Source organism: Emys orbicularis, chromosome 24 (assembly GCF_028017835.1).
Source record: "Emys orbicularis isolate rEmyOrb1 chromosome 24, rEmyOrb1.hap1, whole genome shotgun sequence".
Classification (NCBI taxonomy): Eukaryota; Metazoa; Chordata; order Testudines; family Emydidae; genus Emys; species Emys orbicularis.
Window position 1 is genome coordinate 7617273 of NC_088706.1, and position 24727 is coordinate 7641999.

The 24727-nt window shown below is 47.1% G+C and overlaps 1 protein-coding gene across 2 annotated transcripts in view; it reads left to right on the forward strand.

Annotated features, from left to right (window-relative positions):
* The window catches only part of RFX2 (regulatory factor X2), a 52366-nt gene extending 34181 nt beyond the window's left edge, over positions 1 to 18185 (forward strand). For both annotated transcript variants that reach the window (XM_065422125.1, XM_065422126.1), the window contains 9 exons: positions 139 to 257; positions 564 to 676; positions 4811 to 4962; positions 7286 to 7383; positions 8450 to 8599; positions 9824 to 10032; positions 10537 to 10690; positions 17748 to 17790; positions 18076 to 18185. In XM_065422125.1, the coding sequence (XP_065278197.1) occupies positions 139 to 257; positions 564 to 676; positions 4811 to 4962; positions 7286 to 7383; positions 8450 to 8599; positions 9824 to 10032; positions 10537 to 10690; positions 17748 to 17790; positions 18076 to 18185 (1148 nt within the window). The remainder of the gene's footprint in view (positions 1 to 138; positions 258 to 563; positions 677 to 4810; positions 4963 to 7285; positions 7384 to 8449; positions 8600 to 9823; positions 10033 to 10536; positions 10691 to 17747; positions 17791 to 18075) is intronic.
* The last annotated feature ends 6542 nt before the right edge of the window (positions 18186 to 24727 follow it).

A 24727-nucleotide genomic window follows, 5' to 3' on the forward strand; every position in this document is an offset into this window, starting at 1 on the left:
AATTCACTAATCTCATTGTTCGTTATCTGAAATATGAAATGTAGCAACCGTCTGCTGCAAAATTGCATCCTAATTCATAGTCTTATAAAACTATGAATTCCTGTTAAAGTTTGCCATCTTTCCCAACTTTTCTCCTAGATGTAACCCATGTCTTTCCTGATTTCCCGGCACCTGATCTAGGAAATGTCCTCTTACAAGAGGGGATCACCATGAATGATGTCAAGACGCTACAGCTTCTTTACAGACGACACTGTGAGGTAACTATATAGGCTCTGTTTGCTTGATCTAGGATCTGATTCCATAGTGTGCTCCTTCTACCCCAGTCCTGCTCTCTTGAGGCGTGGGTTCTGAACCGGAATGTTTCTGATTGGCTTGATAGCATAGTTCAAGTTATTTCCTCCCTGTGTGATCTGCTTATATTCTGTCTGTTAAAACAACACATTGTAGATTGTTCTACTTTTGTATCTAATCTAATCCAGATGGTAGGGTATTCCACTTAACGAAGAAGCTGTGTGACTGAATGTTATCAGAGCATCTTATGAGCTGTCATCTTTAATTCTTAGGCAACTTTGGATGTTGTAATGAACCTTCAGTTTCATTACATTGAGAAGCTGTGGCAGTCCTTCTGGAGTTCTAAAACACCATCTAGTGATGGCTCTACCACCATGCCTTCCAGGTAAATGGTTACAAACTTACCTTTACTAACCTTTGGATGACCTAACTTTTACTAGTGTTTTACCTTAGAGATCATGAGTGATACTGTTTTCAGCTTCATGATTGTATTGATCTGTAAGAGTTAAGGATGTTAACTACCTACCAGGAGAGGACCCTATCTTAGGGATAGAGTTAGAAGTATACTATTGTAATTGTATACCAGATGCAGAGGATTTTAGTATCTGTTTGTTTGACGTGCTGTCACCTTTGATTACAGACACTAATCTAAAACATGTGTTATTTTGACTAACAGGAATGGGTCACTGCTTTTATAGAAGCCCGGTATAGACAGACATTTAGAACTGCATGTCATTGAATGTTATTACAGAATGACATCAGAGGAAGCCAATAAGAACATAATGACATTCAGCTAAACGGGGACTCGTTCTTAATCAGGTTGCCATGAAAATTAAAAAAAAAAAAAAAAAGCCTTGTGTTCTGGGGCAGATAATGACAAAATGTGCTGCTTTGATCTTTTAATTGTATTCTTGCCTAGTTCGCTGTTATTTCCTATTCTTCTCTGTTTATGCGTTAGTAACCTGCCGCCAAGTGACAGGGAAACGGACAGTGAGTGAAAATAGAGGAAACTGAAATAGTTGGAATGGTAATGAAAGTCCAAATAGTATCCACTTTCACTGACTGTATATAAGGATTTCAGGTCCTAATGTTTTATATTCAGAGCAAGGACTGTACAAATTTGGGAAATGGGGAGAAAATCCCCTCCTTTCTCCTAATAATCTTCAAATTCTAACCCGATTATCCTCCTCAGATAGTGCCCGATGGATGGATCGCTGCAAAGAAACACTGTAACTGCAGGTTTCTTTTCAGATGTTTAGTTTAGAGAGTCAGAGATAGGAAACAAAAATAGGGGTGCATCGTAATTGGGATACAGTCACGGAACATTGAGGTATTGTTAAAAATCTTACACCACCGAGAAAATTATTACAGGTGGGCTGCACAATCAGGGAAGACACAAACATCAGTTTCATGCATTGGGGCTGCAGTCTCGCAAGATTTTACTCCTCAGGAAATTCTGTGCCAAAAATATTAAAAATTCTGCACACAATAAAATTCTACATATTTTATTTGCCAATAAATAAATGTGGAGGCTCCTGCATGGCAGTGGGGAGCACAGGCCACTGGCTGTGGAGGTGAGAGGTCATCCTGCATCCCCCCCCCCGGGACACGGACTTGGCGGTGAGGCTGTATCTGACCCTAACACAGCGCAGGGGCCGAGCCTGTCCCAGAAATCCCCTGGGGTCCTGCCCCTCCGCACCAGGCACACCAAGATCATAGAATCTCAGGGTTGGAAGGGACCTCAGGAGGTCATCTAGTCCAACCCCCTGCTCAGAGCAGGGCCAATCCCCAACTAAATCATCCCAGCCAGGGCTTTGTCAAGCCTGACCATAAAAACCTCTAAGGAAGGAGATTCCACCACCTCCCTAGGTAACCCATTCCAGTGCTTCCCCACCCTCCTAGTGAAATAGTGTTTCCTAATATCCAACCTAGACCTCCCCCACTGCAACTTGAGACCATTGCTTCTTGTTCTGTCATCTGCCACCACTGAGAACAGCCTAGCTCAGGGGTGGGCAACTTTTTGGCCCGAGGGCCACATCTGGGTGGGGAAATCGCATACAGGGCCATGAATATAGGACTGGGGCAGGGAGTTGGGGTGCGGGAGGGAGTGCAGGGTGTGGTAGGGGGTGCGGTGTGCAGGAAGGGGCTCAGGGCAAGGAGTTGGGGCAGAGGAGGGGTGCAGGGTGTACGAGGGGGCTCAGGGAAGGGGGTTGGGGTACAGGAGGGGGTGCACAGTGTGGGAGAGGGCTCAGGGCAATGGTGCAGGGAGGGGTGCGGAGTGTGGGAGGGGGCTCAGGGCAGGGGGTTGGGGTGCACGAGGGGTGCAAGGTGCAGCAGGGGGCTCAGGGTGGGGGTTGAGGTGCAGGAGAGGTGCGAGGCGGGGAGTTGGGGTACAGGGTGCAGGAGTGGTTTGGGGGGTGGGCTCCAGCCCGGCGCCGCTTACCTGGAGAGGCTCCAGGGTGGCAGCGTCACGCACCGGGCCAGGGCAGGTTCCCTCAGCCTCTCCTCATAAGTTATGTGCCCCAGCCCCCTAATCATTTTCGTTGCCCTCCGCTGGACTGTCTCCAATTTGTCCACATCCTTTCTGTAGTGGGGGGCCCAAAACTGGACGCAATACTCCAGATGGGCCTCACCAGTGCCGAATACAGGGAATAATCACTTCCCTCGATCTGCTGGTAATGCTCCGACTAATGCAGCCCAATATGGCGTTAGCCTTCTTGGCAACAAGGGCACACTGTTGACTCGTATCCAGCTTCTTGTCCACCGCAATCCCCAGGTCCTTTTCTGCAGAACTGCCGCTTAGCCAGTCGGTCCCCAGCCTGTAGCGGTGCATGGGATTCTTCTGTCCTAAGTGCAGGACTCTGCACTTGTCCTTGTTGAACCTCATCAGATTTCTTTTGGCCCAATCCTCCCATTTGTCTAGGTCACTCTGGACCCTATCCCTACTCTCCAGCATATCTACCTCTCCCCCCAGCTTAGTGTCATCCGCTTAATAAATGATCCAGCACTCACCATAGCTCCTCTCCCACTAGCAAGCAAGTGGGACAGAGTCTTGAACACATGCCCAGCCCTGGCCCCCGATCCAGGTGTGGGGCAGGCAGACTCAGCCCGGCAGGATCCAAGTGTGGAGGGCTTAGTGTGGGGGGATCCAGGTGTGGAGTGAGAGGGTTCTGCGTGGGGCAATCTGGGTGCGGACAGCTGGGGGCAGATCTGGATGCACAGGGGCTCATTGGGGGCTCTGGGTGCAGGGGAAATGAGACTCTGCGGGGGGTCCAGGTGAAGATGGTTGGGGCTCAGCGGGGGGGGGTCTCAGTGTGGGGGAGGATGGGGGCTCAGCAGGAGGGGTCTCATGTGGGTGTCTCTTGCAGGGGGTCGGGGTGCTGGGGGAGTGGGGCCTAGTGGGGTGGGGGTCGGGTTCGGGGGGCTCGGCAGGGTGGTCCAGATGCAGGGGGGTGGGGCTCGCAGGGGAAGAGGAAGTCCTGTCCTCCCCAGCCCAGCCCCAGCTGGGGCTAGCAGCTGAGCACGGCGCAGGGTCGGAGACACCAGCCAGGGCATCCTCAGCCCCCCAGCGCAGTGATTTCCTCCTCACCTGCTGCTCCAGGTGCCTGAAATGACGTGTCCGCGCCGCTGGGGAGGGGCACGTGACCACTCTTGCAGCTTCCCTTTGCTTCCCATCAGAAAGTCATTTTTCTCACTCTATTCCTTAGATAGGGTCTTGTAATTATGAGCAAGATAATGTACGGTTTCCAGGGTGCCATCTCAGGAGAAATAAAGTTACTTAAAAATACTAAAAAGAAGAGTAAAGACCCTTCTGCCCATGTATAAAGAGATATTGAGGCAGGTTAAATTGACCTCATTCACTTGAAGACAATGCTGTGTCGTTGTCACAGCATGGGACTGGCTTTTCCTCCATGAAAATGTTTTCAGTATTTGTTTCCCGGGCAAATTTGGCACTGCTCGTATACAATACCGGGCAATACAACATGTCACAGCAGTCCGCTCAGTGGCAATGTGATAGTCAAAAGGAGTAGGTTGGACAGCGGAAAGGAGAGGTGTGGTTGTCTGGGAATGGCCAGCCTCACTGTGAGGAACCGGATGAGCCCTTGCTTGTTGAAAGGAGTGAAAAAAAATTGGGTTTTGAGCTGCATTTGTTTTAGAAAGAGGGGAATGGGGAATCACTGAGCCAGAAGGAGGCAGGCAACTGTTGTGGGTGGTTGAGTTGATGGCAATGAAGGACCAGCCTCTGAGAGAGGACTGGAGGAATGAGAGGAGGTCCAGATGGGGTGTGTGGATAGGAGGTCAGATCCTGGCCAGAACTAGTAGAGACATGATACAGAGTGCTGAGCTCCCAGAACTGATGAAGTCCCTACAAATGATCAAGCACCACTTCCTCAGAGAGACTCCAGAGGTTGTCTTTCACTAAAACCCAAAATGTGTTATTCTAATGAGAAATATGGAACAACTGTACGTGCATAAAGTGAAAGGTGCCTTTAACACTACATTACTCTTTGCCATGTAGTGAAGAAGAACACGAAGGGGTCATCCCAAAGGACAAGCTCATCACTCTGTGTAAATACGATCCTATCCTGAAATGGATGAGAAGCTGTGATCACATCCTGTATCAGGCCCTGGTGGAGATCCTCATCCCTGACGTGCTGAGGCCGGTGCCTGGTAAGTATGTTGTGAAGTGATCAGAATGGCATGGGGAGCCCTGACTCTTGACCAACTTTTTTCTTTCTTGTGGTTTTTTTTTTTTTTACTGTTTCACTCCATATTGTGCAATAGAAATAGATGGTTCACTGAGGTTGGCTACCACTTGCCATAAAGGCTGGCGTAGAAGGGTTTTGTTTTGTATTCGAGCCTGTTATGGCAACAGTCGTCTCCTCTATATGGAATGATTCCCATTTGGGCATCGTATCATGGCTCCTAGATGTATTTTTCCGTCTTTTAAAAATTCAGTTAATCACATTATCACAGCCTCAGGCTTTGGCCAGGAACCAAGTTGGAAAATGTAGGCTTAATACGCATAGAATGTGTTTAAGCATAATTAATCTGTGCTGAATGCTTCCTTAGAGATGTGTGTCTTTCTGTTATATCACATCATTCTGGCCCAGACTGCACATTGTAGATTTTTTCTCTCTCTGTATATATTGACACTGGTTTGGGAGATTAGCACAGGATGCAGAGGCTTTTACCCCCAAGGCCCTGATTCAGCAATCACTGAAGTCTCACTGAAAGCACCGAGAGTGAAGCACATGCTTATGTGCTTTGCTGGATCAATTCCTCATTCACTAGCTTAGACTCTGTCCAGGTCAATAGTGACCTAATGGCATCAGTGCAGTCCCTAGTGGCAGAAAACCACCACCATGTGCCCTCCTGTTGGCAGGAGGGTAAGGATGGTCTGGAGGCTTGTGTGCTAAGCTGAGACTCAGGAAACATGAGTTCAGCTCCCAGCTTTGCCACAGACTTCCTGTGTGACCTTGGGAAAGTCACTTGAGGCCAGCTTTTTAAAAGTATTTAGGTGACTAACTCCCATTGAAATGAGTGTGAGTTAAATACCTTTTGGGCCTTTTGTCTCTCTGTGCCTCGGGCCCCCTTCTGTAAAATGGGGATAATAGCACTTCCCTACCTCTGAGGGCGGTGAGGATAAATCATTGTGAGATGCTCAAATACCACCATAATGGGGGCCAGGTAAGTACTTTAAGTGTTCGATTTTAATAGAAGAGGCAAGGACCGAGTGGGCTATAAATGGCCCCTGTATAGGTGGGGTTGTATATGTCAGGATTGATATCTAGGCGGCATGGAGAAAACTCTTGCTGTCACTGCCTTGTCCGGGAATGAACAAGAAGGTTTGCTTCTTTAGAACTGCCAGGCCCGCCCCTTTCACAACGTAAGTTTTCATTTTCAGTAAATGTAGTTTTTTTAAATGCCTCTTTCCTGCCTGTGATTTCTGTTGTTCACCACAAACCCAGCAAAAATACATTAAAAAACATGTTTATTTGCTATTGTGACCTAGTAAATAAAAAGGAACAAGTTAAATTTGTTTTGATGCAAAAACAACCAAAAAGGCACTTTAACAAGGTAGCTTTACAATGGAGACGAGGCTCAACATTTGCAAACCTGGGTACACAAAGTTGGGCTCTGAACTCCATATTTAGGCAACTAAATAAAAGTGACCCAGTTTTCGGAGATGCTGAGAATCTGCAGCTTCCATTCACTTCACATCTCTGAACACTGGGCTACTTTTTGTTTAGTTGCCTCAATATGGATTTAACAGCCTGCCTTCAGGCACCCAGCTTTGAAAATGTTAGCCCAGGTCCTCGGTAAAAGCCTAACTCCACAAGTACCTGTAGCACGGAAGCTTAATTGTCCTTATTGGTCCATTCTGCATGATGTTGGGCCTTATTGCTAATTACTATACTATACAAGTGCATATCAAACAAAAGAGATTCACAGATTCCAAGGCCAGAAGGGACCATTGTGATCATCTAGTCTGACCTCCTGTATAAGACAGGCCACGGAACTTACCCAAAATAATTCCTGTTTGAACTAGAGCATATCTTTTTGAAAAATTATCCCATCTTGTTTTAAAAAGGCAAATGATCGCTTCAGTGCTATGAACTTCTAGTTGTCTGTGATTTTCATATCCTGGCCCACACATGCACTTGAACATTATTATTATAGATGCCAGTGGTCTTAGAAAAGTTTCACATATGCCTCAAATAATAAGAGGGAGCTATTTAATTTGTTGGATAAAAATCACAGCCCGATGAATATATTTCAGTCTCCATTTTTTTTTTTTTTTTTTTTTGCAAGACCCCAATGGACTGCATTCATCTGATTAATCTGTAACTGCACTAGGCTCCCATGGTACAATTTCTGATCCAATAGCTATTATCTTGATTTAGTATCTCCCAGAGTAGTTCTAGGCTGACAGGTCTCATTAAAGCAATTTGGAAAAGCCTCTCTAACTATCCTGACTTCTCTCTTGCAGGCACCTTGACGCAAGCCATCCGCAATTTTGCAAAGAGTTTGGAAGGATGGCTGATGAATGCAATGAGCGATTTCCCCCCACAGGTAGTCCAGACAAAGGTAAACAGTGGGAGTTTGTTACAAACAGGGGGGAAGTGTTTTGTTACAGTTTCGTGCAGTGGTTCCAAGCCACTGGTATTTCAGGCTTTGGTGACTGGCATTCTGGGCCCACCTTAATGACGTGCTTCTGCTGGGCCTTGTTACACCATCACTGCTCACTTGGCCAGTTGGGCATATTCCATGCTCAACTCAGCAGAATAAACAGGCAGTGTTCAGCCAGAATAGCAAGATGTGGGGAGAGGTCCATGTCACATTATCATGGACATGCGGATGGGGTGATATCTCCTCCTGGAATATATGGTCACAGCCACTTCATCTCATGAAGCATGTATGCTGGGGCCTGGATTTGCTATTTCTAACTCCAGGCTTCAAATGCAGTACTCAACAGCGATGATTAATTGTTCAGACACTGTGTTCATCAAGCACTTACCGCACCCTGTAGTCGCAGATAAAACAGTGTGCAATTAGGCATCTGCAGTGGAATGATGCTCTACTGGAGAGAGAGCTGGAATGCCGGCAGTGACAGAGGAGCATTGGCAGGCCTTGTTTAACTGCAGTGTCTCCTCTACTTGTCAGTTCTGCCAGCCTTTGATTTACATAAACACTAAATTGTCCAAGCTGATAAACATGGTCAAAGCTGCTCATTTTCCTCCTCCAGTCATATGTTTCTGTAACACTCTCCCCTGCTGCTGATGTGGAGCCAAGGGTTCCACTCTGGCAAATTGCCTTGGGAGGATCACAGAAATGTAGGGATGGAAGGGACCTTGAGAAGTCATAAAGTCCAGCTCCTGTGCTGAGGCGGCATCGACTATATCATGCCTACTCCTTCTCCTCTATCCATTAGGCCAGTACCCTTTCAAAGAAGAAAATTAGGTTGATATGAGGTAGCTATTACAGTGAGCTATTACAGTGAAGAGTGCTAGCAAAGATTTATAAGTAGCAGCATCAATAGAAGAGTGTTGTGCCTTTACGCAGTAGCCAAGAGTGGCTTAGTGCTTATGTCCTAAGTGTTTTGAAAGGTATGTGTGTAATCTGTATGGCCCTGTGGTGGGTGTACCTTTTACAGGTTGGAGTAGTGAGTGCCTTTGCACAGACATTACGGAGATACACTTCCCTGAACCATCTGGCTCAGGCAGCTCGCGCTGTGCTCCAGAACACCTCCCAGATAAACCAGATGCTCAGCGACCTCAATCGAGTGGACTTCGCCAATGTGCAGGTGACTTTTTGATGTTTCAGTTGTTGAGGCCATATGACGTGGTGCAAGGATTCTTAAACTACAGTGGCCCGCAGAAATCTAGCTGGTCACATAGTGCTAGCACCTGCTTATTTCCAACTACCAGATTGCACCACCAGACAATGAAGCATACATTAAATGCTTTCCCAGGATTGCTTTTCTAGGAAAGCAGTTGCTATAGGTGAGGTCATACAGTGGTGAGCAGGAAAGGAGGTGTCCACAAGACCATCACTTTATAAAATGGGGCTCACGCTATGGACACATTTGAGAAGCCCGGATTTTAGTGCTTTGGGCAGGGTACTGGGAGTCTCCAGAGTGTCAATCCTGATTTTTTTAGCAGGTCACAACCTCTCTGTGCTTCCGTTTCCCACCCAATGAAATGGGGACGCTAGTACTGACCTGCACCGTATGGTGGGTTGAGAGGCTTATTAATGTTGAAAAACCACGCTGATATCGGTTGGTGAAAGGGTTAATGGGTGGGATTTTCAGAAGTGCCTGTGTGATTTAGGAGTATAGGTCCCTTTGAAAACCTACAGGACTTGTGCTCCTAAAGCTTGTAAATGCTTTTGAAAATCTCACACAGGACTAAAGAGTTAGGTGCCCAAATCCCATTTAACTCAGTGGCAGTTTAGAACATAAGAACGGCCATACTGGGTCAGACCAAAGGTCCATCTAGCCCAGTATCCTGTCTACCGACAGTGGCCAATGCCAGGTGCTTCAAAGGGAATGAACAGAACAGGTAATCATCAAGTGATCCATCCCCTGTCATCCATTCCCAACTTCTGGCAAACACAGGCACCATCCCTGTCCATCCTGGCTAATAGCCATTGATGGACCTATCCTCCATGAATTTATCTAGTTCTTTTTTTTAATCCTGTTACAGTTTTGGCCTTCACAACACCCTCTGGCGGAGTTCCACAGATTGACTGTGCGTTGTGTGAAGAAATACTTCCTTTTGTTTGTTTTAAACCTGCTGCCTATTAGCACCTAATGAGGCATCTTTTGAAAATCCCAGATGTTGCTGGGACATACAGAAGATCTAGTCATGGAGTCCCGTGAGCCAGAATGTTATTCTGCTGACTTGGAGTCTTTTCCTTTGCCAGATATATGAGTCAGGATGCACCAAAAGCCATGAGATGGAATGAACAGCAGTTTTGCTCAGGCATGTAAATATCCATTTCTAATTTCCTCTTGTGCCCTTGGCAGGAGCAAGCCTCCTGGGTATGCCAGTGTGAAGAAGGCATGGTGCAGAAGCTGGAGCAGGATTTCAAACTCACGCTACAGCAGCAGAGCTCCCTCGATCAGTGGGCCAGTTGGCTGGATAACGTTGTCACCCAAGTTCTAAAGCACCATGAGGACAGCCCCAGCTTCCCCAAGGCAGCTAGGCAGTTCCTGCTGAAGTGGTCCTTCTATAGGTACAGCTCTTTTTTTTTTTTTTTTTTTTTATCCTGGAAGTGTATATGCACCTGCTTGGGACATCTAAATACCTTGCTGCTAAATTGTATTTTGTTCATCTGCAGGCCAGACTTCAAAAAGAAAAGCCATCCAAGGTCAATATCCTAAAACCTGGCTGCCGAAAGTTAGGGTCCTAAATCACTCTACCCTGGCATGAATGACTACACGAGTGTTTAGGGCAATGGAAAATCAGGCCCTGATTCTCCGTCTTAGTTCCCCATCTGTGAATTGGGGATAATAATCCGAATCTCCTTTGCTAGGGGCTTTGTGAGGCTAAATTAACTAATGTTCCTAAAGTGCTTTGAGATTTTTTGGGGTGAAAGGAAGAATTTAACGATCGCGTATTACGTACTGCACAGTATGACTCAGCATTTCCCATGATTCTTCCCACTCTAGAATTCACACCAGCCAATCTGTGGTTCTAAAATGTGTCCAAAATGTTTTGTTTCCTAACCGTTCTCTAGCTCTATGGTGATCCGTGACCTCACCTTGCGCAGTGCTGCCAGCTTTGGTTCCTTTCACCTGATTCGCCTGCTCTACGATGAATACATGTTTTATCTGGTAGAGCATCGTGTTGCCCAGGCAACAGGGGAGACACCAATTGCTGTAATGGGAGAGGTGAGCACTATTTATGCCCTAGTAACAGAACCCAAACTGAGCAGTGGTTAAAGGGACACCACCAGCACAAGCTACACTGTGCTCTGAACATGTTGTATCAGCCACTTTTTCTGAAGGATTCACTAATTTTTGGCACCTCTGTTTTTGGCACCTAACGTGAGACACCCTGACCTTTCAGTTTCTTCCTACTGAATTACTAGGAGTTGTGAGTGCCCAGCACCTCTGAACATCACACACAAATTGGCTCAAGTTGGGTGCCAGAATATGGAAGCACCCATTTGATGGCACTTTGGGGGAGTGTGTCTAAGACATCCCTGCAAGTTACATACCCAAATCCCATTGGCTTTTACTGGGATGGAGTGCCTAGCTCCTCTAGCCCCTCAAAAACCTCAACCTCTGTGCACAGTCAGTCACTTCCCCTCTGGGTTTTTGAGGGAAAAGCATTTTTACAAATCACAACACTTAGTCATAAACCCCCAAAGATTTGGCGGTGGGCCCCAGACACAAGTGCTACACCTAAAGCCACTTCCAAATCACGTTTTAAACCGACTGGATATCAAGTTGATAGTGTCCCCTTAAAGCTTGCTGTCCACATAGAAAATATTCAGTAAAAAAGTTTCCTTGCTAGTATTAACATGCTAGATTAAAACAAATACATTTAAAAATCTAATTTGCTCTTTGGATTTATACTGTTTGTTACTCTTTCCTTTTCCTGCAACTGACACAGTGAAACTAGACAAATCAAGTTTCACCATCTGTTTAGTTAGTTTCACTTTCTGACTCTGACCCATTAGCCCAGTGCTTAATTTTATTAGGTCCTCAACACTGCAGCAGATTGTCTAAATACACAAAAACTTGTTTTAATTAAAAAAGACTTTTAAAACGACATGGAATTATTTCTGTTTATACTTTTAACGAGCCCTAATTGTGGGCTTTAACTGTTTGATTTTCCTTCATTAGACTCTTGTAAATATTTTTTATGTATGCGCCATAAACTTCAGAAGGAGAAGGATTCTTCATAGCATAAGAGAACTACTCCCATCTTTTCATGTACATCTCCTCAGTATTTTATTGCTCTTACTAACTTATGTTCCTACTACAGCTTTGTTTTTCATGGTCTTACCCATCAGTTCAGCTGGTGCCTCCATTATTATAAAGTAATAAGGCACTGCGAGAAGTCAGAGAGAAGTATGTATCATTCCAGGTGACTTACTAAAATAATAGAGGCAAGCAAAGTAACTAATGCAGCTGACTTAAAGTTGCTCTTTAAAGGCTGTCTAAGCCCTGGTCTACACTGGGGTGGGGATTGATCTAAGTTACACAACTTCAGCTACGTGAATAACGTAGCTGAAGTCGACGTACTTCGATCGACTTACCGTGGTGTCTTCACCGCGGTGAGTCGACTGCTGTCGTTCCCCCGTTGACTCTGCCTGCACGTCTCACCGAGCTGGAGTACAGGAGTCCACGGGAGAGCACTCGGGGGTCGATTTATCGCGTCTAGACTAGACACGATAAATCGATCCCCATTGGATCGATCGCTGCCCGCTGATCCAGCGGGTAGTGAAAACATACCCTAAGTGTCCATGGTAAGGTTGCAAGGCCTCACTGTAACTCTGCTACCTCTTTCAGTTGCTGGATACACACATGCAACGTGAATGCTATTTATTGCAATCCAATGACTGCTGCTAAGAGCGGAGTAGACAGGCAGCAGAGAGGGAAGGTGCCGTGCGTGTGCCTGTGAGCATAGAGAAACCCAGCATCCTGCCATTTGATGCTCTGCACAAGTTTGCTCTTGGTTAGTGCTTCAAGCCTAATTACACAAGGAGCTCACAGATTTGCAGGCTGCGTTTAAGGTCCTGTAAGGTAGAAGTTTGGGCCTCACAGCTAGATACATTCTTTAAAAAGGGATCCTGTCTTTGACAAGGACCAAGCAGTTATCCAATCCAGGATACTCTATCCTGTTGGAGTCAATTCACTGGGGATAAAAAATAGTCGTGTCTGATGTCTCAGTGGCCTAGAGGAGTGGCAATAGGAGATGGAGCCTTTCACCTCTGACGCCACTGCTTTGAATCTAGCCCACGTACATTCGTTCCTGCCCTCTCCCAGCTGTGCAGTGTTGACAATGTTCCTAGCAGACAGATGTCCACATCGCCAGCACCTCAACTGGCACTAATTGGCCCCCTTAATAGATACACCCGAAGAGAGGCCAAGCATTGAATGGGCCATGGAGACTGAACCCTCCTTTCTGTCCTAGTCAGCTGCTTTAGCTCAGCAGTGAGGCACTCTGAGGACAGCACACGAGGAGCTTTAGAGCTCTCAGCACGCGTGGTGCCTTTGCCCAACACTGACTCTCAGCAGCTCTCTTTGTCCAGTAGGTGGCACTGTGGCCATTCCAGCAGAAGAGCACTTTTTAAATGAAAGAAATTGCATTGCCCAGAGCGGTCTGATCCACAGATGTAGAGTAACAATAAAAACTCGAAAGAGGCAAATCTGTTTTGCTTGTTTGTGATAGAGCAGTTTGCTGACTGAGCTCTACAGATGAAGAGCGCCATAAGAGGGCTAGCTATTATTAGCTATTACTGGCGCTAGTGGGAACTACAATAATACAAATAATAATATAATAATGCTCTGGGTATTACATTTTTTTAAAAAACAAAATTTAGGTCCAAGTCTATAATAGTGATGGTCTGCTCGCGATTTCAGAAATGGATAAGCAAGTTTCTCCTCTTACTTTAATAGAGTCAATTTCTGCCTCTTGAGCTGTGTATGGGGCTTTGTGCAGGTTGGATACAAGTTTGGTCATTGACTTAAATGGGAGCTGTGATGGGTTCCCCCCGGGTTGCCACCTGGAACTGGGGTACCACTGAGCCCCCTGACCCACCAGCCTGGGCTCCCACTCCCCCTGTGAGGCTGTGACAAGCTGCACACACGTGTGCTCCCAGTCTCACACTTTCACCAGTGCACAGGTAGAGACACACCCAGCTGTAGTAACATGCAGACAAGCGTTCGGACCAGCCCCTGCATGGAAAGGGTATACAGCTATGGCACTTACCAGCTTCTCAGGCGCACACCCCCTCTGGAGGGTAAACCCAAAATTATACCATCTTGCGCTGCACAGAGAACTGTATAGTGTCAGCGCATAAAATTCGCCCTCTCCCTCAATGTGGAGTAGGGTGACCAGACAGCAAATGTGAAAAATCAGGACGGGGTGGGGTGTAATAGGAGCCTATAAAAGAAAAAGACCCAAAAATAGGGACTGTCCCTATAAAATCGGGATATCTGGTCACCCTAATGTGGAGAGAGATATGTAACAGCTTTCTGCCCCACATTATGATTTCCATACACTGGTTTTAGACCAAACAAAAACAAGTTTATTAACTACAAAAGATAGATTTTATGTGATTATAAGGGATAGCAAACAGATCACAGCTGATTACCTCGCATATAAACAAAAACGCAATCTAAGCTTAATATACTAAAGAGATTGGATATGAGTAGCAAATTCTCACCCTAAATGATGATTTAAGCCGGTTGCAGAGATTCTTAAAGGGCAAGCGGCACTTGCTTGCAGCTTAAAACCCCAGGTATTTCTTTCGCAGGCTAGAAACCCCTCCAGCCTGGGTCCAACCCTTCCCACTAGTTCAGTCCTTGTTCCTCAGGTGTTTCCAGGAGTCTCTTTGGGTGGGGAATCGGTGAAGAACCATGATGATGTCACTCCCCTGCCTTAAATAGCTTTTGCATATGGCGGGAACCCTTTCTCTCCAAACTTGGTTCCCACGCCTTTCAGTGGCAAAACAATGGTATTCTGGGGCCTGGTCCACACTACCCCCCCCACTTCGGACTAAGGTACACAAATTCAGCTACGTTAATAACGTAGCTGAATTCGAAGTACCTTAGTCCGAACTTACCGCGAGTCCAGACGCTGCAGGCAGGCTCCCCCGTCGATGCCGCGTACTCCTCTCGCCGAGCTGGAGTACCGGCGTCGACGGCGAGCACTTCCGGGATCGATCTGGGATCGATTTATCGCGTCTAGACAAGACACGATAAATCGATCCCAGAACATCGATTGCCTGCCGTCGGACCCGGAGGTAAGTGTAGACGTACCCTAAGATAGAGTGCAGTACCGGGTGATCTGGTCACATGCCCCTGTACTGGCATAGTAGCCGTGACTAGGAGGCTGTTTGGAGAGTCCTCAGGAAGGTTCCCTGGTGGGAGATTATCTTCTTTTAAGACCTATTGTTCTCCCTAATGGCCCTTCCCAGCCATTCATCCAGACTGATTGCATTCTGCCTAGTGGGCGTACCCCAGGTGTAAACACCTTTGTAATAGATGCATAAACAATATTCCTAACTTCAGATACTAAAATGATACATGCATACAAATAGAATAACCATATTCAGTGAATCATAACCTTTCCAGTGATCTCTCACATGACCTATCTTGCATAAAATACATTGTAGTTATGCCATAATCATATCATCATAATATTACTGTGAAGAACACCGGGCGTAATGCCACAGGAGCTATACACACTCTTTCATACGAGGCAACCAGGGCCGGAGGGGCCTAAGTATGAATGACATATTGCAAAAAAAATGAAGACGTCATCAAACATTTCTCTACATACACATTTACATATTAATTTATTTATGTAAAATGAACAAGTTTATTCTACTCTCACGACACTCAATTCTTCAAACAGATACTTCTGAGTAAGAGATAGCACGAGGGATGCTACGCTGGCCTTCTCCTGGGCCTCCTTCCTGCTAGGTAGTGGAGTGCTCATTTGTCTGAGGGTGAACACTGCAACATTCCCCATCCTGCTCACCTCTTTCCACCTTGTGCTTCTACCCTCAGCTCTCCCCTGGCACAGTGCAAAGCCAAGCCCTGCAGGTGTTTCCCCCAAGCTATGACCTCTACCCCACACACCCCATCTCACTCTCACTGCAGTCTGGGAGACCACCAGCTTTTATTATGTAAAAGAAAACCACTCCCGTGTAAAATCCAGTGAAGTAGAGGAAGGCGCAGTGGGAAAATGACATTGGGTGGCATTGTATTTCAGCCTGTCTTGCTCTGAAAGCTGCCTCCCAGTGTTGCACTGGCTGAGGACGATGAATTACTGTTTTCACGTTGAACCCAAATATTATTTGTGGGATGATACCCAGTTTGTGTCGTTAATCTCCAGTGATTCACCACATCAGGCCACTCGGTCACCAAGCTCTGCCACAATTAGAATCAACGAATAGAATCGTAGGACTGGAAGGGACCTCGAGAGGTCATCTAGTCCGGTCCCCTGCACTCATGGCAGGACTAAGTATTATCTATTCTAGAATGTGAGATCAGCAGCTGTGACATGAGGTTTTTTAACATTAGTTCTGTCTGCACCAGCCCCGTACGGTTTGCATTTGTTTGTTTTAAACTTTCTGAAAGAAAAAGGTAACAGCTAGAAATGACACAGCTCTTTAGATGGCTGCCCAGTCATGATATTTAGCAAATCTGTACTATGTTAGCTCTTCAAAATCACGATACAAACATTAAACAAAGGATCTAAAGCTTTTCAGCTTTTGAATGACTAGGAGTTGACAAAACAGAGCTATTCCCTGTTGTGTTCTCTGCCCCCCTGAACAAAAAGACTTCATTGAAAATCAGCATCTTAAAAGAACCATTAAGGATCTTTCAAAAGAACAGTCCAACCAAGGCTGCTGTAGTGACACCCTTGTTACATCAGGTCTGGCGTTTAAGGCTGGTGTAGAATGAAGGGAGAGCTTCCTGTTTCGTTTGCATGTGTAAATCAAGCAGTCCTTGCTCATTTCTTTTCCTTCAAGTGCTCAGAGTTTAGGGGAGGAAAGTGAATGAGATTCTGCTTATACCAGGTGTGAAAAAGCAGGAGACACCAGAATCTATTCTTGTGCAAAAATCTGTTCTCCCCGAAGTCAGTAAGACTACACAGGTCTGACAGTCAGCAGGTCTGTGTTCTCATTCCCTTCTCGACTCACACACATTCCATGTTTACCCAACATTTTCCAGTTGGGAAAGAAGCTAGTTTGAGTTGGGGCAGAAAAATGAGGACTAACTTCAGGTTTATTTAGCTTAAAGTTTTTGGAATGAAACTCAAAAGAACTGTAGTTCTGTCTGGAACTGGATAGTGTGTGCAGGTTCTGTGCAAGCTTCCCACCCTACCGCTCTGGTACTGCCTCTTCCCCCCGCTCCCCCCCCCCCCCCAGGCACTCACCAGTTGTCCAGAAATGGGACCCAGCACGCATAGAAGAGGACGGTGATGGGCACTAGGACCAAGGAGGCAGCGTCCTGGAGCTGCCTGCCAGCCTCAGCCCAGGAGAGGGACAGAGGGAGCCTCTTCCCTCTAGGGTGACCAGATGTCCCGATTTTATAGGGATAGTCCCAATTTTTGGGTCTTTTTCTTACATAGGCTCCTATTACCCCCCAACCCCCTGTCCCGATTTTTCACACTTGCTGTCTGGTCACCCTACTTCCCTCCCTGACAGCTAAGCAGAGCTCTGGAGAAATCAGGGGAGGCAATGCCCACTCAAACTACACCCACGGCTGGCACAGGTTCCTGTGGTAACCGGATTTTTAGTGGCCGGTCACCAGTGTTAACTGGATCCCTGGCAATGTGTTCCTGCAGCGTGGGGAGATGCAGCAGGCTGGCTCCCGGCTGAGCTCCTTCCAAGCCACAGGGGGCTGCTTTGCCTTTCCTGCTGGCAGGAGCGCTCCAGCCGGGCTGCATGAGCAAGCTCCCCCCACCCTGCCTGACCAGTAGGGCCTAAAAATAGGAGAGCCTAAGGCTATAGCCTTATTAGTCTAATGGTTCATCTGGCCCTGGAGGAAACCTCTGGCCTGAATGGTCTTGGGCAGCTCAAGTCCGTGACCGCTCAGCACCCCCCTCGGTGCTGCTTGGGAATTAGCTGCCAAGATTTGTAACTTCTGTTAAGTTCTTAAAATCAGCTATTAATTAAAATTGTTTTGAAACAGCGGAGCACTGTCTGTGCATCCAGGGGACTCTTTAAACCTCACTCATCCAAGTTGTTTTCTCTTTCAGTTCAGTGACCTTGCATCCATGTCCTCAACACTGCTGGATAAAGGTATCTTCCAGCTCTATTTTTCTCTCTTTCTCCTCTAGAGGTGGCTCCTTTAAGTCAATGTTCAGGTTCATTTGTTGTGGGGAGGGGAAGCTTGTGGTCTGGGGACACGGTCAGTTTCCAGGGTGCCATCTCAGGAGAAATAAAGTTACTTGAAAATACTTTAAAAAAAAAAAAAAAAAAAAAAGTAAATAAAAACTTGGCGCAAGCCACCTCTGTCCTCTGGTTTAACTGAGTTGCACTTTTCTATCCCCCGAAAATGCTGATACTGGGAATTGTCCTCCACAGATGACATTAGCGACCTTGGAGGTGAGGCAGACGCAGATTCCCGAAGTGTCGGCGAGCCACTAGTGAAGCGCGAACGTAGCGACCCTGGCTACTCGCTGCAAGAGATCTAGAACAGGGACTTGGGTTTCCTCCAGCCAGATGAAATGTCTGAAGACTTTTGGACCCGGGTTTGAAAGTCAAGCCTGAATTGCCTAGTACTCGGCGATATTAGTGCCTCTTAGTTTATCTTAATGTTTACTTCTGTTCGAGAAAGGGTTTAAGGCCGTGTGAGCATGTGTAAAGGATGCCGCGGTTTGTGAAGAGGGTAGCAGTTTGTCCGTACAGGAAGAGCCGATTGGAAGCCTGCTTTCTCCATCTTTCTACATGTAAAAGGAGCACAATTGGTAGGTGAAGGGTGATGGTTCAAAAAAAATTGACAATGAATTGAACTCCCTGGCCTTGGGATGCTCCCAGGACGGGTTGCTTGAGCCCTGTTCACCTGATCAGGTTGCTTTGGAGTAGAGGGGGTCAGATTAGGGGTTAAGGGGGCTTCTGTTTCAGGGGGCGGGGTTTGGGTTTCTTCTCCGCTTTTTCAGACTTCACTGTGATATGAAACTTGCACCAGTCAGTGCCCGAGAAGAACCCTCCTATGCCCTTTTGGGATGGGGCGTCCAGCCTGGCCATTCACACTGTGGGATTACAGTACAACCTTCTCTTGTACCTACCTGGAGAGAAGGGCCCTGTGCTGTGTCTCTATCTGACCCGTGCAGGGTGGTGCGTAGTGTGTAGTTTGGGCTTTGCATGACACAACTTTCCTACCCGATCCTCTGTTACTTGCTGTGTATTGCTGCTTTTAGTCCATGAATGATTCTGTGACCGCCCTGTAAATGGTTCAGAACTCTGACTCTCACGGGAGCGTCTGGGACCCTTTCCGTCTGATTTGAGATACCAAAGGACTTGGAGGAAGCAGCAGCTGGTCACAACTTTTGTTCTTTGCCCTCCATGCTCTAATGCGAACAGTAACTGTAGGGAGACAACAAAAGGAATAAGGCATGCACATCCTCACCAGGATATTTCAGCGTAAGGCAGATTTAGTCCAAGAGCCTCAGCACCTGTTATAATTTTTAAGAGTCAGATCTGCCATGCTGCCAAAATGTTGAATGTAGGGTTTGAGGGGCGGGGGGCAGCTAACCCAGGGCACAGGCCCGTGGCATGAGCATGGATGCTGGGGTTACATTGCAGTGCCTTAGGGAGGACTGGCGCACCTGCTTTCCTCTGCCGTTCCAGTTTAAACTGATACAGTAGTGCCTGTCGCTCGGAATACGAGGTCTGAAAACAGTAAATTAACCAGTTTCCATGTAGCATTTGTGAGCTCCTTGTGGGGCACTTTGGCCAGGTTCATGCTCCACCCCACAGTGGCAACTCCCAGCCTTGTATCATTTACCACTGCAGATCATTCTCATTGCTGTGACCGAACACTGAACATGTGTGGCTTAGAGAATCTGTCCCAAGGTGTTTATGTACACTGCTGTGTCCTGTAGGGCTCATGTTATGTCATTACCTATGCGGTGTGAGACGGGACAAAATTCTAGCATCAAACCAAACGGCGCAAAAAAAAAAAAAAAATGCAAATCTTTGTGAATAAATGCGGTGTCATAACTAGCTTTCATTATTCTTTCTGATTTATGAGTATTTACTGTGAGCTTTCCCCAAACTCTCGTGTGCATTTGCATATCAAAGTAGAATCTATCCCCCATATAATACTCATTAATTCCAAAAGGTACTAACAGTGCCGTAGCAATTTTTTTTTAAAGTGTGAGAGCTAAGGGAAAGTTGTCTAGTGGCAGATCTTCCTACACTAGGCTACAGTACAGTTGTCCATGCGAGGGTGCTGTGTCTCTATAAATATGTCACACACTCAGGGAGAGACATGGGAAAGCGTGACTTGTTTGCAGAACTAAATTTGTAAAGACTGGCACTGTCTAATGTCCTAGCCACTGTCTGAACCTCAGATGCCGCGGCTTAAAAACAACCAGCACAATCTTACATTCCCTTGCTCTTGAAGAATTTGATGTTAATTGCAGCTGTTATTCTTTGCAGCTTGTAACCGCTGAATACATCAAACTTCTGCTTGCCACGTAAGTGCAAATGAGAATACAACGGAGGTAGGCCAGCTATTTTGATAGATGCCCAAAATGGACATGGCACAAAAATCCCAGTTAATACATGTTTATTACTGTTCTTTTTTTAAGGGCTCAGACCTATATAAGAACGAATTCTTATGGCCCCAGTTCCTTCTTTATCTACCCAAACCCTACTGCCGTTGGCTCCTGCTGTAGCTGCTCAAAGGGCAAGCATGGGCTCCACCGAGGCTGTCAGCTTAAAGCAAACCTGATCACCTCACTTTTCAGGCGTGATTTTTGGCATGACACAGCTGCTGATTTGCCTTTGGAGTTATCTGCTTCGGCTAGGTGGTTCTGTGCTGGGGTGCCTGCCGTGAGAGAAGAGGATAGGACCACACAGTGAGTTGGCACCACAGAGCCTTAATTACAGAGAATGCCTTACTGCACCCCCCCCAGCCTTTAATCATTGTCATGGGATGAAAGGGAAGTGGGGGAGAGAGACTGAAGACATGACAGTCCACCCCCTGGAACATATTCTCCTCCAAATACCATATAAACATGGCTCACAGAGGCAGGTGGTGGAGGGAAGGGAGGGGCCTTTGTACCTATATCAAACTATCTTTATATAGCCTCCCATGTGGCATAGGTACAGCTGCAGGGGTTTGGCCCTGTCCAGGGAAGCTTTCCCTCCACATGAGGCTGAAAAACAATAGAGAACAGATGCTAAAAAGTTAGTGATTCTGTGCTGGCCACATGACCAGGGTGCACTGAATGCTCAGGTCCATTTCACGCCTGCTGTCCAGCAAACGTACTCCCAAGTTGCTACTGTGCTGGCCAAATAATGAACACTCTCGGTGAAATGTCCTGTGCATGAGGCTTCCGCATCATCTCAGATGCTGAGGGAATAAACATCTACCTACCTAAATCCTGCTACTGTCATCACTGGAGCCACCTGTGGGAAGGATGAGCTTAACCCCATAATCATCCATAGCCTATGGAGACAGAGCAGAGGGGAGCAGCTGGCTGGGCCTCACCAGCCCTTTCACATTGCCATCAACCTGCCCTTGGGCGGGGACACAGCCCCTAGCATGCAGCTGCGGGACAGGAAGGCTGAGAAGTTTTCTGGACCCTGTGTTGTGGGCCCTGTTTCTAAACCCTTTGTGTAACACCCTAGACCACAGATGCTGATTTGCTCACTTCCAGTAGTTTCTACAGAATACAGTCTTGCTGGCTGTGACTTAATTCTCTTTTATTTGGCAGCTGCTGAAATATGTAGATGAGTTGTTATTAACGATTAAAGTGTCAGAAAAGGCCAAATTTGGGAGTGTGTAATTTTTTTCCCTTCCACAAGGAAAAAGGCGAAAGTTCAAAGCAAAAAGGCTTACAATTTGAATCCTCGAGAAACAAATGAAGCAGCTAGTCTGACAATATGCACAAGTAACTTGACAAGGGAAGGTCCAGTGAGTAGGGGCAGGTTAGCCAGAAGGAGTCACAGCTTCTATTCCTTGCTCTTATTACGCACTAGCTCAGTGACCAGCATCAAGTTATGGCTCTCTCTGCTTCTGTTTCTCTTCGTCTATTTGCAGTGCAAGCTTTTGTAGGATGGAGGGGCTGTAGCTGCAAATATGTTCAGTGCTCAGCACCCATGTACACCCCTCCGCCCACTGGAGCCACTCTCTTGGTTAGAACGTCTAGATGCAACTGTCATAATTAGGGCCCTACCAAACTCCCAGTCATGAAAAACACGGCACGGACCGTGAAATGCGGTCTCCCCCTGTGAAATCTGGTCTTTTGGGTGCTTTTACCCTATACTATACCGATTTCTCGGGGGAAGACCAGCATTTCTCAAATTAGGGGTCCTGACCCAAAAGGGAGTTGCAGGGAGGTCAAGTTATTTTAGGGGGGGGGTCATGGTATTTCCACCCTTACTTCTGCGCTGCCTTCAGAGCTGGGTGGCCGGAGAGCGGCGGCTGCTGACTGAAGGCGTAGCTCTGAAGGCAGCACAGCAGAAGTAGGGTGGCGATACCATACCAGGCCACCCTTACTTCTGCGCTGCTGCTGGTGGCGGCTCTGCCTTCAGAGCTGGGCTCCCGGCCAGCAGCCGCCGCTCTCCAGCTGCCCAGCTCTGAAGGCAGCGCCGCCACCACCAGCAGCAGCACAGAAGTAAGGGTAGCAGTACCACAGCCCCCCTTACAATAACTTTACAACCCGCCCCCCTCACTCAACTCCTTTTTGGGTCAGGACCCCTACAATTACAACACTGAAATTTCTGATTTAAAAACTGAAATCATGAAATTTACAAAATTTCTAAAATCCTACAACTGTGAAATTGACCAAAATGGACCCTGAATTCGTTAGGGCCCTAGTCATCATGAATGGTATTTTCAGAGCACTGCTCACCTGCCCCCTCAAATTCCATCACCCTAATGAAGTCACAGAAATGTTCTGACTTTAAAAAGCACCAAAAGTCAGAAGCCAGGTCTGCCCTCCTGCTGGAGCTCACAGGCTTGACCTGGAGAGGAGAAGAGCATCCCCTTCTGAGACCAAACTGCCTTAGACACGCAGCTGCTGGGCCTATGAAACATGTAGGGGTTGGAAAAGCTGGGGCTATGCAACACTTGGATTGCACGCCGAGTTAGTAAAGGACAAACAGCTAGAATTTCAAAATGCCACTTCCTTCCTTTGAGGCCTTCCTGCTGGTTCCCCATCAGCTAGTTCTCATTCTCACGCTTTGGGGAAGCCTCAGGGCATTTCACCCTCCCCTCCGGGAGAGCGGGATGCAGCTAAATCTTATTTTATAGAGAAAGGAGCCATGTTGGCTTTTTTTCGATAAGCCAAAAGCCTCTTCAAGGGCTGGAGCCTGTAGCTGCCCCTTGTAACCGGCGCTCCTCAAGCGGTTGATTAGGAAGTTGTTCCTGAGTTACCCTGGTTTTAACGATTGCTTGAATGTTCCTTGATCGTTCACCCGCACAGCCGTGAGCAGCATAGATTGCAGCAGTGCCAAAGGTCATTTTCAGCTGGAGCCCACGGCTGTGAAATGCATCCCCAGGAAAGACCTCTGTAGCCATTGCCTTAGAGCCGAGCATGAAGTGTTTGATCTGCAAGGCCTTCCACGTGTTTTGGCCAAATCTCAGTGTCTCAAGAACAACTGAGTCACGGGAGCGGGGGAGGGAGAAGAGAATGTGTTGGCCTTGTACGGGAGTTGGTGTCACGCGGCCCCATTGCTGTTACAACACTGAGGAAACTGTGACCTTCAGGAACCGCAGCTTGCTGCAGGGTGTGACCATTTGCTGCAGGTGCTTCCTACTGCAGAAGAGCTGAATCAGGGTCTTGGGAAAGTCCTACTTACAAGGGCTATGCAAATCTCCTCCCAGAAGTGTGGCTGGGGACTAGGCCAGGGAAGTGGTTTGTATCACTGAAAACCCATTCAGATTTGTCCAGGGTAGCAGCTCTCAAGTCATCAAATCCCATCTCTCTCTGGCGCTCATCACTTGTTCCTGGTTTGCTGCTGCAGGCTACCAGGTCTCCACTCGCACTGCGCAACAAGCCGCTTCCAGTCTGGCATTTCCCCACAGTCACGTGCTTGATTCGGAAACCTTTGTATTCTTTGAAAAGAGTGTGTTTGCGCAAGCGGTGCTAAGTCTGTGCTGCCGTTCTCAAAGCATTCTGTACACACACTGCTGTGGTCTCACAGCCTCATTACCCCATTCTTATACAGATGGGGAAACTGAGTCACAGAGAGAGGCAACTTGCTCAAGTCCACGGCAGAGCTGAGAATAGATCCCAGGTCTCTGATTTAGGGGATAGAGCACTGGACTGGGACTCACTAGAGCCAAGTTCTATTCCCATCGCTGCCACTGGCCTGCTAGGTGACCTTTGGCAAGTCACTTTGCCTCAGTTTCCCCCCCCTGTAAAATTGAGAAACTGACTTCCTGTGTAAGTCACTTTATCACTAAGAGCCAGGGATCATCACCACCACCACCGTAAAACACACACGCAAACCGGGGACTCTGATTCTGACAGGACGTAGGGGCAAAGCTGAAGAGATCGGGCTTGGCATTTTCCCACATTTCCTCCTCCAACTCCTTTTTATTAGACTCCCTTTGTCTCTTATTTAGAAAAGAAAAACCAAACCAAAATGCAGCTGTAAAAAGCAGAGGTGGGGAAGGAAAACCAGGCGTACATAAAGGCCTGGATATACTAAGGGACCTTGGTGGTGCAACACCTAATTTTCAAGCACCTAGCCACGCAGAGGAATCCACAAATCCTGGGTTAGGCGCCTGGGCTGCCCATTCAATACATGGGGAGATAACTCTGAGCCCAGGCGTACGGCCTATCAGTCCTCCTCCTGCACCGGTCCTTTGGTGCAGAATCAGGAGCACTCAGAGACTGCCATGTTTGTGTTCTTCTCTGGCACTAGTTTACTCCTGACACCATATCACATGCACCTTGTACACGCTAGGGTTCAGGGCTGCCTCTAGCAGGTCAGGCTTCTGCACCACCTATGGACTGGCTACAGAGCTTCCTTCGCAGACAGATCACACCAGCCA